Source organism: Ambystoma mexicanum, chromosome 13 (genome assembly GCF_040938575.1).
Source record: "Ambystoma mexicanum isolate Mex_15411 chromosome 13, UKY_AmexF1_1, whole genome shotgun sequence".
NCBI classification, from domain to species: Eukaryota; Metazoa; Chordata; class Amphibia; order Caudata; family Ambystomatidae; genus Ambystoma; species Ambystoma mexicanum.
In genome coordinates this window covers 112,103,773-112,120,281 of record NC_090938.1, presented here as the reverse complement: position 1 = coordinate 112,120,281, position 16,509 = coordinate 112,103,773, and the positions used below count along the sequence as shown (strand labels likewise).

At 47.0% G+C, this 16,509-nt stretch overlaps 1 protein-coding gene across 1 annotated transcript in view; it reads left to right on the top strand.

Annotated features, from left to right (window-relative positions):
- Window positions 1–16,509, top strand: part of LOC138520950 (AMP deaminase 1-like) — a 137,141-nt gene that overhangs the window by 77,414 nt on the left and 43,218 nt on the right. The window contains exons 8-9 of the mRNA XM_069633402.1: window positions 2,841–2,972; window positions 4,499–4,662. Of these exons, the coding sequence (XP_069489503.1) occupies window positions 2,841–2,972; window positions 4,499–4,662 (296 nt within the window). The remainder of the gene's footprint in view (window positions 1–2,840; window positions 2,973–4,498; window positions 4,663–16,509) is intronic.

The window sequence follows — 16,509 nt, the reverse complement described above, 5'->3', positions numbered from 1 at the left end:
TCTCCCCTTATTTTACTCACATAGAAAGACCTGATTACAGGTCCCCACTGGGACACAATACCTCGTTGGCATCCAAGTGACCACCAGCCAAGTGACCACTCAGCCGCCTGACACAGAGTCCATATGTGACCGAAACAGAGTATTTGGGATTTAAATTACCGGCAGGTAAGCAATTTGCAATTTGACCGGCACTGTGAGAATACAATTAGACTATTAGCGCCCAGTAATTATTGGCACTGCAATTATAATTTCACTCACTAGACATTTCTGTACCCCCCACAGGGTCCCTGATTAGGAGCCCTGATGAAGGCAGACTTGGTACACTCCACTACCGCCGAAACGTGAAGAGCACAGGGAACACCTAAATTAGTTTGTTTCCCTCTCTACATATTTTGTTTAATAATCTTCTGCCAAGTTGGCAAAGATATCTTTTTCCCTCAGAGAGGCACAGCTTCACCTCACTGATAAGGCCCAACAAGGCTGAAACACGTGTATGGGGTTGCTGTTGGTACTCTTGTTCAGAGAGGAATTGCCATAGCATTTCGGTGCTGGACTGCCCATGTGGGTGGGACAAAGACTGATATGCAAATGGATATTTCCCATCTGTGAAAGGTACAGTGAGCAAAAAGCAGATGGGTGCAAACTCTCAAAGTGGTTAATAACCACTAAACAGGTTATCATGCCATGTTCTTTTGAGAGAGTGGCGCCTGCTACCTTTTTTGTATCTTTTTCCCTGACCCTGGAATATTCATTGTTTGTCTTAAATCAAACTCTTACCCTAAGGGTAACTTTGAAACCCTTCTATTTCCAGAGTGCACTGGACCTGTTGAATAATTAGCCTACATCTGGACTATTATTAGTGTTGTTCAAATATCACGTTCCTTCTTTTTTTCTTGAAATTGCGTCTTATTCTTGTCAATGAAGCATAATTGACACATGCACACAATTGCTCTTGCTAGGCAATGGCTTGTTGCTTTTCTATGACGTTATTGTGAATTGTCACAACTGTTTGTCTTGATATAATTTGTAAATTGTCACAAATTGTTTTGACATAATTGATGATTCTTTTACTGAATAGAATAAAAGAAATGCTTGTCAGCACTGAGAAAAAGAGGGACAATTGATTACCACTGTCTCCTTTTCCTCTATGATGTTCCTCTGGGACACGTAATTGTCAGTATGTTGATACAGTGAGTGGTTATCATTTCTGATTCATACCTAGGATCTCCAACTTAGGAGACCTAATCTTAAACCACTAGGATAGATCTAAGTTTCAGTATCTGTCCATCAGAATTTGTCTTCTTGATCATAGTTTTGAAGGGTACACGTATTTGTTCACAGGCTTCTGGTTGCATGACCTGTGATGGGTGGACTGTGCGCTCTGACAACTGCGCCTAGACCAGCAGTCATAAAGCTGCTGACAAGTGGCAAGAGGTGTGATGATCACGTAGACCCTATGTTTTTCTAAGAACTGCTGGAGCAACTATTGAAAGAGTGGCTCTTGGGGAAGGGAACCCTGAGAGGTCAAGTTTGGAGACGTTTTGCCTTGGGGAAGGGATTCCCGAGACAATAGTGTTGTGTGAACTCTTGTATTGCATTTGAACTTGGGGAGGGAGACTCCTAACGTGCTGTTTTCTGGTGAACTGTGATATTTGGGAGCCTACTAAAAAGTTGGAGCAGTCCTGGCTGAGAAGAAGCTATATCGGAACTGTGTTTTGCTTTGATTTGATAACTTTGACTTCATGGAGATTTGAATTAACACTCTTTGAAAATGTTTGCTTTGGAACACAGATTTTGGTTGAGAACATTCCCCCACTAGTTTTGTTGAAGTTGTGAGGACAGCATAGGGTTTTATGACACAGACAGAGGTTTTGCATTTGGACTTCCTGACACAGACTTTCCTTAGTTTAAGTTAGGCAGGGAAATCCTGCCATAGCATGGGGTTAGTTAGGCGTTATACCGACCTGAATATAAATAAAGTTGTTGAATTACAGTTCTGTTGTTTGTGTCATCGCTCTTGGTACAATGTCTGTCTCACAGTACCACCCCCCCAGGGAGACTATTGGGTAGTGGCCTCCCCTCCCAGACCCAATGGGAAGGGCTCCCCCTAGGTAGGAAGTGACAGCAGCCAGGTATTTGTCACATTAAACACCATCCCTAAATATTCTAGGACTAGAGGTGGGAATGGTAAATTATATTGCCCATACATATTTAATGCTTTCTTCTCAAAATATTTTAGCACTCTAGCAAGGAATGGAGAATCTAATCCTAGAATATTTGTAGATTTGTACCAGATACATTTCCCCTGAATATTCAATTTCAGTAAAGTTTACTATTTATAATTTTAGAATAATTAGTAATGGGGAGGTAGTTTAGAATTATTATGTCTGGGGAAAAAAATGTCAACTTGCAAATTAATAACCAGACATAATACATTCCCTAATCTCCTCAATTAATCGAATGCAAACAGCTCATCTTTTCCTAATCATCAAAAGTCAATTATCACTCACCAAAGCTAGTGTTGAGTGCACATTGTGAGACCTTATTATGTTTAATATATGTGTGCTGTTATAAGGTTATTGTATACTTGGTTTAGGAGGATGTATGTATGCTATTACGATTGCAAGATGTAATGCATCAGCTGAGTTTGGGTTAGGTGAGTTGGGATTAGCTAAAAGAAATCTAGACCCAAACTCTGGACTATCATAATAAGTGAGCAGTAGATGGCTCTCTCCTCAAAGGTTGAGATTCATTGGTCAGGATAACATGTCTCTTGTAACTTGGTTCATCCGTTGTGCAAACAACTACTACAACTGCACTGTAACCTCTTCCTGTTTCAGGGGCGCCAAACCTTTCAGCGCTTTGATAAGTTTAATGCCAAATACAACCCAGTTGGTGCAAGTGAACTCCGGGATCTTTACATGAAAACAGACAATTATATTGATGGTGAATACTTTGCTACAATTATCAAGGTAGGAAAATTAAATGTTCTCTATTTCACATACTACATTTATTTATAATTGTTCGTTTATGGTTTCTAAGTGCGGAATCGGGATTCAAACCTGTGTTGCCTTATTTCCAAGACAGACGCGTTGCCCCTGAGCTATGTGCAAAATCTGGCTAAATGCTTAAGACGAGTGACATTTATGGTTTGAAATCTGTTGCATTATGTATGCACATATGCCTTGACTGAAAATGTCTCCCGTTTCCAGTTCGTCTAGCTGCAGTTTGCTTTGATAGATTTACAGTTGCTTGTCCAAAACAAAAGATTTGCAGAGCGTGAAGTATTCTGCAAAATCTTGTAAAGCAAATAGATTGGGTGCCAGCATCAATGTGTGCCGCTAACACTGCTGACTCTTGAAAATGTATTTATTGCAATGTATCGTACCAAATTAGTTTTTTAATTAATTGGTTTATTTTAGGGCAGAATTGTATCTCTTGTGGTGTATTTTTAGCTTCTCTGAAATCTTACCACTAAACTAGAGATATGAGGGTGATTGAAGCCACTTAGGGCAGAAGGTCAAACTGGTTTAAAAGATTTGAGCCCTGATTTGAGCAGTTTACGCATAGTCCTTGTTGGCTCATTATTGCTCGATCAATGTGCGGCCTTTGCTCTTTCCAGCTCATTTCTTTTGATTTGATTTTGGCTTTATATGATTGTATTATTATAATGGGGGTTTTCAGGCTTGAGCCAAGTCAACCCTATTCAAAGCAGATTTTGTCTATGGTTTGAACAGATTTGAACCAGTCAAAATCAAAACTGATGTAGGCTCAGTTTGCATCCTCTTGCAAGAGTATTCGTGGTGTGTGGTTGTGTGTGAGACTTTGCTTTTTTTAATGTGAGTTTGAGTCTCGCTTATCTTTCCACCAAACTCTCTATCCCTAGCTGACTATCACCTACTTACTGCTCCAGATCTGTAACAGTAATAGTGTTGAGAATCCTGTGGGATTGTGGTCACTATGGACTTTATAAGGACTATATAGATAAAGCACTGTTAACTGGGAAATGCTGGCAATGGCTGACTGCTTAACAGGAGGCCACACTCTACTGAGTAATACCGCCAGCGGTAATCCTCAGCTGGGGTAAACAGGCCAGATTCGAGATTGGGCAGACCCTTAAATGCGGCAGTAACGGTGTTACCGCCGCATTTAAGGGCTACCACCCAAGACGTGATGAGTCCCCATGTATGCAACCTGTGTGCTATGATTGTGTTCCATTGCAGATTGCAGTGCAGATAGTGCAGATTGGTTCCTTACCGTAAGCACACACCCCATGGATATATTATCCAAGTAAAGTATTACCAGGGTGTATGTATAAGATGTATTCGCTGCATATTCAGCCAGGAAAGTCCTTCTTCCAATCCATAAGTGCAGCGTTTGCTTTGACTCAGAATGTCGTTTCATCTATCAAGTCAATACAGCAGACATACAAGTCAATTCTTGTTTGCATGAACCTTTTTCATAGTAGATTGTACGATGAGAATTGTCTTTGTTGTAGGAAGTTGGGTCTGATCTGGAAGATGCCAAGTATCAATACGCTGAACCTCGCCTCTCCATCTATGGACGCTCGCCTGAAGAATGGACGAAGCTTTCGAGCTGGTTCAACAAACACAGGGTCTATTCTCCCAACATGAGATGGATGATCCAGGTTCCTAGAATTTAGTACGTACCGAATGATGTTTTACTAGTATCCAAAGCCACAAGTTAGTGTAATACGATTCCTGGCGCAGACCACCCATTTGCATGACCGTACCATGTGAAAACAAATGCTTCCTTTTAAAGACTCAAATTTTCTTTTACGTTCATAGACATAAGAGAAATGCTTGATCACAAGAAGGGCCACAAAGTGATGGATGTCAATATTACAAGAAACTGAAATTACTGTGCCTCATCCTTTGACCTAAATGAATAGATATATGTTTTTAATAGTCTAGTTACTTGTCAGAAGCTGGCTTGGCCGCCGTGAGAACTAGTGTCTTTGAGGCAGGGCATTCCCAAATGTCTTGTATGGATTCTTCAGAGAGAATTTAAACTAAAAGAGGAAATAAATCTGCTTTGAATGCCGAAACATTCATGTTTGATATACCACGTGGTCAGCACAACAGAAACTGTGGACAGGCCTTATCAAGTTCTCAGGCTACCAGAAGAAACTCCCCACATGCCATTCCTGACATCTTTGTTTTGACTTTGTTTGACAACATTCTCATTCCTACTAGATATTTTACTAAAATTACTTTACCAGATAATGTGAGACCCATAGAGAAACTGGCACACCTACACCCACTTTGAGTAACAGACCAAGCATATATACCATGTTACAAAGATACTGGTAAGCAGCACCAGAGACATGGGTCCCTTATGAGGAAATTAAAGGCACTTGGGGCAGTGATTAAAAGAAAGGGATCCTCGACTGAAGTTACTCGTAGACTCATAAACAGACAGGAGAGATCCATCATGGATATCCCCCCTACCCCAGTTTCATCCAAAGTTCATTACTCATTCACCCCCTAACACTTGTGAAGGAGTAGAAAGGTTCTAGTCAGGATGTCAATCGCGCTACCAATTTTCCCTGGATTAATTTCCTAGATCATTAGTTAAATCAGGACCCCTAATGACTCTTCGAGGTGGCAATAGAGCTCCCTGAGATGCCTCTTGAGGTTTCCCCTTCTCCCCGCCTCCCTGATCTGGTGAAAAGGGATCCAGATACAAGATACAAAATTCAGAAATAATATCTATCCCTCTTCACAAAGCACAGTCCCTGGTGCAAACAGTGCCAGTCTGAGTCTCAACCCTGTGTCACTTACAGCCACTTCTCAGGAGGCAATGGGCCTCATTACGAAGAAGGCGGTAAAAATCTGTCATTACCTGCATGCCTGTATGAACGTGTCCGTGCAGTCCCCACTCTGCAAACAATGTACGATTACGAGTCTGCGTGCACACGCGTCCCTGCATGCCGGTAACGGATGCACTGCCTTGCCGGTAAAGTCCCCACAACCCCCCAATAGCTGCATCAAGGAATGCGCTGAAGCCTCCCCCGCCACCGTTGGAACCCTAAATAACGGTACAGCTAATAACAGTACCGTCATTACCGGCACCGGAAGTAACGGCATAGCGCCGTAACAGGAAATGTACCGGTGGCCATCCTAAAAAACACAATCCATTGCAATCCTCCGCAGACAGGACCTTAGCACCCAACTTTCCAATCCCTACTGGTGGACAATGTCAAAAGTCACCAAGAAAGGCGCAGCACGTTTGTGAAAAACGCGTTTCAGTGATGATGAGCTGAATATGCTCGCTATGCTGATACGCTAGTGGAGCAGGCAGATGTAGATTTTAGTGCAGACCTGCGCCATCCAGCACAGCTACTGAAAAAAAGAATATGGGAGGAGGTTGCCAGAAAGGTTAGTGCGTTTGGAACCACTGCACGCTCCATAAAGGACTGCAGGAAGCGGTGGGGCGACCTGCGCCTGCAAGTCTGTAACATCTTATCGGCCAACCGGAGCCAGGGGCAGGCAACAGGTGGCGGTCCAAACTCACCCATAAAGTGTCGAGGTGGGAGGAAACCTGTAGCTCCACCATCGACATGGAGGCCATTGAAGGAGTTGTTGGAGCAGAGTATGGAGTCTCTTCATCGGCTGATGAAGGTGAATGACCCTTTGCGCACCAGACAAGTCCCCACAAACACCTGACATCCAAAGTACAATGTAGGCCAACAAATGTGATTTTGATGAGAGCAAATACATGGCCCATCATACACACATACACACATCCCTGTCGAGATGCTGGACCCACCACTGTCACATCAAAATGCATGCTGTATGCGGCTCCTATACCCAATGCACACCCGATACACAAACAAAAATCACATGTCACACAGCACGCAAGCCACAACACACCTGTTGGCCTCACAGCAGACACCATGGAAAACATGTCTACACCTAAGGGATGCCAATACTCCCCCCCCTCCAATCTTGCAAGCACCCTGTCCTCCATGCCAACAAGCATGCAACGAACCACAAAGCCCAAACTACGAAAACACCAGTGCATGCATGATGCAAGTACTCCCATCACTGATGCCCTGCCTCTCTGTCCCCGACAGGCACGGATGCAGACAGCAACGAGAATGATGCAGCGGCACAGCCCAGGACACCTGGCAAGAGGTCCAGGGGTCAGGACGATGGCACCAGGCCATCCACGTGCAGGGGCACAAGGCTGAGCCAAGGGGCTCACAAGGCACACACCAGTGCCCAAACGGCTGCACAACCCCCAAAACAGGTCCATCAAACACCAGCCCCTGCCCCCCTGGAGACGCACATTTCACTGGATGAGCCCACATCTGTGGCAAGCGACCATGATAGCACGCAGTCGGCAGCCACAAGTTCGGGTTGGGGAGGTTGCTGCATCCGCCCAACATAGTGCAGATGAGGACGAGGGACATGAGGAGGACACCTATGAAGGAGGCAGCATGATGGGGGATGGTGGGCAAACGTCCAGGCCGCAGGGCACCCCTCAGCATGAGCCTGAAGGCCAGGGCAGCCAGGAGGAGTGGTCTCCACCAGAGGACAGCCCTGTTCTGCGCACGTCCACACCAGCCATGCAAACATCCACTTCCACCGCAATACGGGACCTTGAGGGACATTTGACGTGGATGGAGGGTCATCAAGAGTACATGCATGCACCTGTGAAGCAATATGTTGCCGATGGGGAGGCAACACGTCGGGCGATGAGAGAGAACACTGTGGCCATCATCAAGGCTGTGAATCGAAATTCAAAGCGGGTCCATGAGGGCTTTACAACTGTGGCCCAGATACTGGAGATAATGGCCAACACCATGGAGCAGCGGCATCCGAGCCACATCCATCCACTTTCTCAACTACCACGCCTGCCAGCTCAACACAGACAAGCCCAGTGCGCAGGTCCCTGCGCAGCATGCGGTTCTCAGACATGCAACCCCCTCCTTCGAAAAGGGGGCCGCAGTAGCAGGGGTACCCTGCACGTGTTGACTGTCAGTGCATCTGGCACATGTTGTGCTCTTGATATGTGGGGGTGTAGCGGGGTGGAGGGTGGGGCTGTGTGGGGATGTTGGGGGGGTAGCGGAGGGGCTGTCGGGGTTTTGGGGGGGCTGGAGGGGTGGCGGTGCAGATGTTGATCAGGCTGACCAAGTCTTCATGTATTAGATCCACTATGCTGGTGATGGTGTCCCTGTCCAGGCGGTACAGGGTGTGGATCTTTGCTGGGGTTAAGTTGAATGGACTGGCCATTATGTGAGGGATTGGTGGCTGTCTGTGGGGAACCACTGCCTGCACTGGTGGAATTTGCTGGGGCAGTCTCACCCTCCTTCTCCTCCTGCGTCTCCTCTGTAATCCCTGGTGTACTGCCTGCTCAAGGAGTAGCAGTGCAGGCATGTCCTCCAGCTCCAGTATCGCAACTGCAAGTGGAATCATTTTGGTCTTGGAAGGGGTATGGTGTGTGGGTGTGCTCCTTTTGTGCAGGGCCTGGCTCCATTGCCTCCACCTGTGCGGATTGTGTGCCCCTGTGGTAGTTGGCAACACAGCAGTTTACTATTAACGGGAGATCCACGATGCCGGTATTGCCAGCATCATGGTGGCCCTTCTTACTGGCATCTGGATGCCGGTATGTGCATGTCCGTGTGACTCGTAATGTCCTCTTCCTTGCAGCATGCCGGTATTACTGGCACGGCGCCTGCGCGCCGACGCGCATGGAGGTATAGTGGTGCACGGCCACAGCGGGTTCCTGTCAATACCGGTAGGCCCGGCATTGCAGGTCGTGATGGGCCGGTCTGGTAAAAGATACCGGTAATGCCTTACCAGTATCATTATTACCTGACCGCCAACCTTGTACTGAGGCCCAATGTCTCTGGTTCAAAGCAGTATCTTCCCGGCACTCCCCCAACTGATTATAACTCTTTCTCACAAGGAAATAACTCTGGTTCAAACAGTTTTTGCCCAGGTCTCTCCCCACTGTCACAGTCTCTAGCACAGAGTCACTCATTTGAATGAAATCTTGGTGGGAGGTTGCCTTTACAGGGCTGATACTGAGTGAATAGCATCAGTGAAATGTCTTAGGTATTCTTGTTGCAGTTCTAGGTGCTTCTTGATATGTTTCTACAACTCCCGAACCTCCCCTCACAGTATGGCTATTCCAAACCCCCACACTACTTTTTTCGTGTATGTTTTTTTTTAGAGGCTGCTTACATCCCATTGGGCCGAGCATTTGATCAGGACTTGCAGCTGGGTGTCATAATCTTCTTTTTTTGGTTGAGCCGCCCTGAGGATTTCTGTGCTTTTATCTTGGTGTGGACAGAGCCTCTAAAAGGCTGGTCCTTCATCTTGGATTTGCACTGGGACACAAAAGCCAGGCTCCAGGTGCAGAGCAGGCAGGGCTTGCATGTCGTACGAGGTCTGCTACCCTTTCTCTGTGATAGCGGTAAGCCTGATTCATTCTGTTTTGGAATGATATCAAAACAAGCCAAAACTGTGAATCTGGGCTCACAAGACCCGTGCATTTCAACCCAATATCCAGGCTCTGTTTTCGTAAAATGTAGTAGCAGTAAAAGGAATAATGTGGCACCCCTCTGCTCTAGGCTCCCAGTGCTGTGGGAGAGTACAGGGGGTTTTTTTTTCTGTCTCCAGAAAACACACAGAAGGCTGCAAGCTTGCCCAGAAAGAGCTATTTATAAATATATTGACTGAATAAGCTGCTTGCAAAATGCCTTTTCTGAGACTAGTGTTGGTTCAAATGTGTGAACTAATGGGCTTAGAATGGGTTTGTGAAGGATTTGCCTTACAAGGTTACTGCCCAACTCCCCATTTACGCTGTTGCTGCTGCAACGTACTCGCATCCGACAGTCTGCTTTGGAGGAAATGAATTCAAATTAATTCCTGTTTTGATGGGTTTTAATGCAATTCCACTGGTTTGCTTTCATGAATTTAAAAACCGATTGAGGACCCTAATAATATTTTTACCCATGTTCATTTTTATGTACACCATGACAGGGTTTACCCCCTCCCGTACACACATGCACTCCTCCACTTCTCAGCATCCTTGTGTTTTATTTTATTTAGTCCTCTCAAATTCCGATTTTGTTACCTGAGGTAATTTTTCACATTTGAAGAAGTTTCGCTCATTTTTGTTTCATCTAAGTATTGTGACCAATCTGAAAGCCTCGTCACTGATTCTTTGGAAGAAAGCCTCTCTTACGTGGAAAGGGAAAGGCAAAAAACTACCTGATTCTGACCCTTAAGGGCTTATCTGTGGGAGGACCACGTAGGAGAGGACAAGCTCCAGGGAGACAGAAAACGAGTCAAGACAATCCTTCATTCATAACATTTAGTGTTATGTTATGTTATGTTTAGACAATCATGTGCCAGTGCAACACTCCTACATGGCTTATTGTAATACAGATACTGACTTCCCAGGTCTTTGTAGCCCAGAACATCATTTACCTGCCCTCCCCCCACCTTTTTGTTACTGAGACGACGAAGAGCGTTCACGTCATTGGAAACTGCAGAGAAAGACTGGGACATTTTAAAAGGACACAGGTGAACCGAATCGTGGAGAACGAGAGAGCCAGGGACTGGAGAGGCACCTGATGGAGGCTGACACTGTGGAGGACGCTGAAGGCGAGCAGACTGCAGAAAGCATGGCAGAGGCCAACGGACATGGTGTGCAGAGGAGCCAGTTCAGGAGAGATTCCTTGCTTTTCTGTTTCGGCAACCAGAGCTGCAGAAACAAGACGAAGGCAAAGCGAGAAGCGACAGACTCACAAGGAGCCCAGGCAGTCAATGGACTGGGAGCGCAGAAGCTGGTGAAAAACGAGGTACACTGAAGATGCTGTACAGAGCTGGTAAGCCCAGTGCGAGTGAGAGAGTTACCGGGGCGCTTCTGGGTGAATGCTGTGCACTGCTACTATGCGAGAGAGCCTAAGTAAAGGCAGTGCAATTATTACCGATGTGAACATTGTTGAAGAAATGAGCCTAACTAAAGGCAGTGGAACTACTACAAATACGAACACTGTTGAGAGAAAGAGCCTAAGGAAAGGCAGTGGAACTTTTGCAGACACAAACATTCTCGAAAACAAGAGCCTAAAGAATGGCAGTGGAGTTCATTAGAAAAGGTCGCTGACCGAATATTGGAGAAGTGTTGTGAGCTGGAAAAAAGAGAAACTGAACAGAGAGCGTAGAAGCCCTGGCATGTTAGTGAACCAGGCAAACAATGAGTCTGGGACTCACACCCAAGCAAGAAAGTGCTGATACCCTGGCAGGCGAGTAAACCAGCTGTAAGGAGATAATGGACAAGTAAAGGTTCAAGAGACCTATGTTGTGTACTATGTTGCGATTCAAGAAAACTGTATTTTGATCACTTTTGAGGGGGCATAAATGGAAGAGCTTTCCCCCTTGAGCAAATTGAAACTGTGACAGAATCATATCGAAATAGAGAGAAAAGAGAACATTAAATGTGAATCAGGAGGCAAGAGGAAAACGAAACTTCCCTACCCCACCTTTTTGTGAATAGTAAGAAACCCATCAGTGGAGGACAAACTGAAGGAGTGGAAAAGGGGAGGGCCATTCTCCTTAAAGATTGTGACCTTATTTTGAAGAGTAACTGAAATAATCTGTGGGAAAAACCAGGCGAAACATAGGGCAAGGGAAAAACCACTTCTTTCCGGTGGAGCTATATTTCTTTTCTTGTATGCACCGTAGAACTTTATGCTTGAAACTGCAAGAGGAAGCTATACGTCCATAGCTGAGAGATCCCCATCTTCACCTTTAATTTAGTTCAGCATGTAAGGGTCAGTTTAGGGTTTCTGGACACAGGACAGGGGACGGGACGCTTTATTTGTTAACTTCCTGACATGGGCGCTCCTTAGTTGTATTGAGTCAGGAAAACTCCTCTTAGGGTGAGGGACAGATAGGACGTCTCCAACACCTTTTTTCTTTTATGAGCAATAAAAGTAAAAAGTTAACACAACACCTGTTATTGTGTCTGAGTCTTACTCTTGATTCTTTACAGTGGGCCTCATTACTAGTTTGCCGGTCCGGAAACAACGGTACCGGTAAACTTGCTGGTACTGTTGTTTACGGACCGGCAAACTACGAGTTCTGCGAGCGGGAGCCTTTCAGCCCGCCAGATCTGATCTGGCGGGCAGAACGGCACCCGCTCGCAGAACTCGACGGATGCACCAGCACCATTCATGAATGGTGCCGGTGCATCCGTCCTCCCCATTCCCATTGAGTCCAATGGGACTCAATGGGAATGGGGAGTTTTATTTTCCGGTGCCCAGGAATGGCCAATTACCATGTCCGGCGGGGCCGTAATGCCCCTGGTAATTGTCCATTCCTGGTTGCTGGAAAATTCATGACTCCGGGGACAGCCGTGCCGGTATTTACCGGCACGGCTACCGCCAGAGTCAGAATGAGGCCCAGTATGTATTTAATTATTCTGCCTCCCTCGCTCTAGTCTTTGAACTTAACAGCAGTTTAGTTATACAATCGCAGCCTCATTACGCGTTCAGTGGTGTGGCCGCACGTGGTGGTAATGCAGCGGTAACAGAGTTACCTCTGCATTACCGCTGCATTACTGCACTGCCGAACTATGGGTTTGGAGGTAACATGGGGGAAACATTTCCAGGCTCCTCAAAAATTACAGAAAACATGTTAGTGGTACTCATTTGAGGAAAAGGACCACGTTGCCCTTTGTAGACTTTCAAAAGCAGACTCTTCCACCCTTCTGAACCTAAGATTTCTCTGCTGCCCTCTATTAGCAAGATGAGGCAACTGCTGCGCAGGGCGGGGTTATGCAAATCATCTCCCAGAAGGGCCCAGACTCGAGCCAAGAGGAATCAGACCTCCCACACCACTATTAACATCCCCATAAAGCTCCTAGAAGGCCTCAAGTACTTCCAGACATCCTAGCCCAGGGCCCTGCTCCCAGTCGATCCACAGACCAAAAGTCACGTTCATTTAAGAGTTCCCGAAGTTATTCCCAGCGTTCCTGTCTATTGGACTGTTCAGAGCCTAAGGAGTACGAGGAAGAGTGGGGACCATGTGGTTCCCTTGGGCATTATTTTACAACATTACCTCTAATGCAATTCTCCTATACTGCATTCATGAATGTTCTGCTGACAAATACGTCCCTTCTGTGGATTACTTTTTGTTCTGGTCCAAACACTAAAAACTACATATTTATCCCAATGATCACTAAACTGAGGCCATTTTCACAGTTCTCACTGCGAGGGGTAATATCTTCTGAGAATGGCACATTGAATACACACTTTCACAGCGACTTAGAAACTAGAAAGCTCCTGGAGTTCCAAGATGGCCGCCGAGCAGGGAAGACGTGCGTGAGCGGTGCTCCGTCTCCCGGCTCGGGGCCGACACAACAAAGCTAGATAATCTACGCACCCGCGGCCACTGGGAAAACATAAATCACTGGTGGAGTAGAACTCGGACGAGAGGAGAAAGGAAAGAAGAGGCGAGCGTACATATTTGAACTGCCTACACCTCAAGCTGGCGCTTACGCACAAGGCTGGCACTCGACACCCCTGCACCCGGACTCCGGACGCTGGCAGAAGCTGGAACAAGGAGCGTATCGGAGAGCCTATCAAGAGGCGAGCGTGGAACAAACCCGCGGACGCGAGGTCGGGGCTCCCCCCACACCCAGAAGAGCGTGCTCTCATCACGACCAACGGGGAGCAGTAGAGGAGAGACATGCCAGAACAGCCCCAGAGAGAGCCGCCTGAAAAAGCAGAGCGGGATGCCGGGCGGCCCCAACCAACAATGGCTGGCCTCGACATGAGGAAAAAAACGAGGAGGGGTGGAAGAAGCGAGGTGAGGCCTGGAGTCGTGCGACCCCTCCCCCGACTGCATTCAGCGGAGTGGGCCCCTGCCGCGTCTGCAAGGGAGCAGCGGAAGCCAGAGAGGAGCCGGAACAGCGGAACCGTGAAAGAACTCTCCCAGCAGGGTGTGTCAGATGCCCCAGGGATTCCGATAGCAGAACCACCTGTCCTGGGCCCTACGCACGGAAAGAATATTAACGGGGCCATGGAAATGACGGGGCCACGGAGCCCCGAGAGAGTTGAAGAAACTCGAGTGGAACCGCCCCCCCTCTCCCTCACAGTCTAAAATAGAGCTGGCGGCAGAGACACACAGGAGGCAACACCCACAAGACAGGAGGTGAGGTGGTACTTAGAGGGAACACACCAGGAGGCACGGGCAAGAGGCACGGGCAAGCAGCACTAACATCAGGATACTCCAAAAGAGTGGGCCATATCCAGGAGCCCACATTTACCGACTGCTAACAACAGTGGTGGGGGGACAAGACAGGGAAAAGAACAGACCTCTGAACCCCCCCCCCAATCACCCAGCTATGCATATAGACAGACTCTTTAAAGCCGGCATCTCACCCGCACAAACATAAGGTGGCCTAGAAAGGATCCAGGACTCACCCCAAATTGGACACATTACCTTAACGGCACAGGAGGGAAACGCTGCCTCATTCCCCCCCCCTCAAGAGAACCACCAATGAGCTCACAGACAAGGGAAAACATAACAAGGGAAAACAGAGGCGCTACTAAGAGCAGCTGGGGCGCATTGCCATTACGATATACCTAAAATAGTCCTGGCAAGAGAGGACACGAAGATCGCGGTTCAGCTCACGTGCAGAGCAGAGGCAGCACACATGTCCAAATCCAGGGACCGGCAATCATGCGCAACAACATCTAAAGGGAAGCAGGACCAGAACCTGGCACTATTCTGGGGGATGGAAACACGAGGGCACCCGAAAACGACCGCTCAGAAGGACAAAGTAGAGTCCACAAGCGTTGAAAAGGAAAGAACCGACATGGCCACTAAGGAAGACATGAGAGACTGGTTCAAAGAATTCTAGGACCAATTCATGACCTCAATGCATACACAATTCAAGACCATGAAGGGCGAACTGAAGCAAACAGTGCAAGAGTTGAAACTAGTCATGGGCAAACTGAAAGAGAGAACCAATATATTAGAGAGAGCAGTACAGAACCTGGACGACGAAACCCAACAATATGCAGTAACGCAAGAGCACCTGGCTAGAATTTCGCACAACCTGGAGATACAATGCGAAGACTTAGTAAACAGGTCTCGGAGATCAAAAATACGAATTAAGAACATGGTAGAGTCGGTCGAAGATAAAGACCTAAAAACCGCAGTGCAACAAGTATTTAAAGACATAATAGATGAAGAAGAAGAATCAGCGATCCACATAGAGAGAGTCCATAGAGTGGGCCCGCGACAGGAGGGGGAACCAGGAAACCGCCCCAGAGACGTACTAGTCGCAATGGTCTCTTACACACAGAAGGAGCAAATCCTATGGAAAGCAAGGTCCCTGGATCAGATGAGAATGAATGGAGTTAATATTCAACTATACCAAGACTTGGCACAATCAACTCTCCAAAAGCGCAGAGAAATGGCACCAATCACAAAAGAACTCACAACAAGACAAATCCGCTACAAATGAACTTTCCCATTTGGCCTCTTGTTCACATGGGAGGGCGCCCAACAGAGGATAACCACGTGCGAGGAAGGCCTGAGAATCATGAATATCCAAGAAGACCCGGAGGGGAAGGTGCAAGCCAGAGAGCCCACAATAGGGCGGAGAGCCCCGAGAGGCTGGAAAACCATAGTATCCAAAGGAAAGCGCGCTTCCAAGAACCAGGAATACAAGAAGCCATCATCTCCATCAAAACAAGGAGAAAACGGTCAGAACCACCATTGAAACCAATATGTTCATGCAGGAAAGGACGTGACTGCCGGCAACCATATACGGTCGGCCAGAGCCGGGAAGAACAGAAGAACCGTGAAAAACCTTAAGTGGGGTTTAGGACCCCCCACAACCTAGTTTCACCTGAGTTAGTGAGGGCATGGCGCGAGTGGCAACACGCCCCAGCGATCATAGGGCCCAGAGCCATCCTCAGGGATGTTATGGGAGGGGGGGAGTTAAGAGACTAGTTAAGGGGAAAGTTGGGAAGGGGAGGGGAAATACACCGGAAGGAAAAAGGCCCAAGCCATCAGATCCCTGTGAGACATATAAGACAAGAAAACACACATAAAAGATGGGGCTGAAAATCCTCACTTATAACATCTGAGGGTTAAACTCCCCTGTAAAAAGGAAGAAGGTGGAACACTTCCTGCACAAGGAGAGATTTGACATCCTGACACTACAGGAAACACATATTAAAAAACAAGACAAAGGGAAAACCCGAATCAAGGGATACACACAAATCCTCCAAGCAAATGACTCAGAGAAGAAAAGAGGGGTGCGAATAGCATTCGCTAACTCCCTAAATGTACGCATTCAAGAAACGCTAATGGACAAACAAGGTAGATACTGGTTCGCGAATGTACCAATCGAAGGCTTCCCATTGACCATAGCAACGATATACGCCCCCAACGCGGGCCATCACGGGTTCATAAGGGATAGCATAGATAAACTAGAATAATTCGCGAAGGC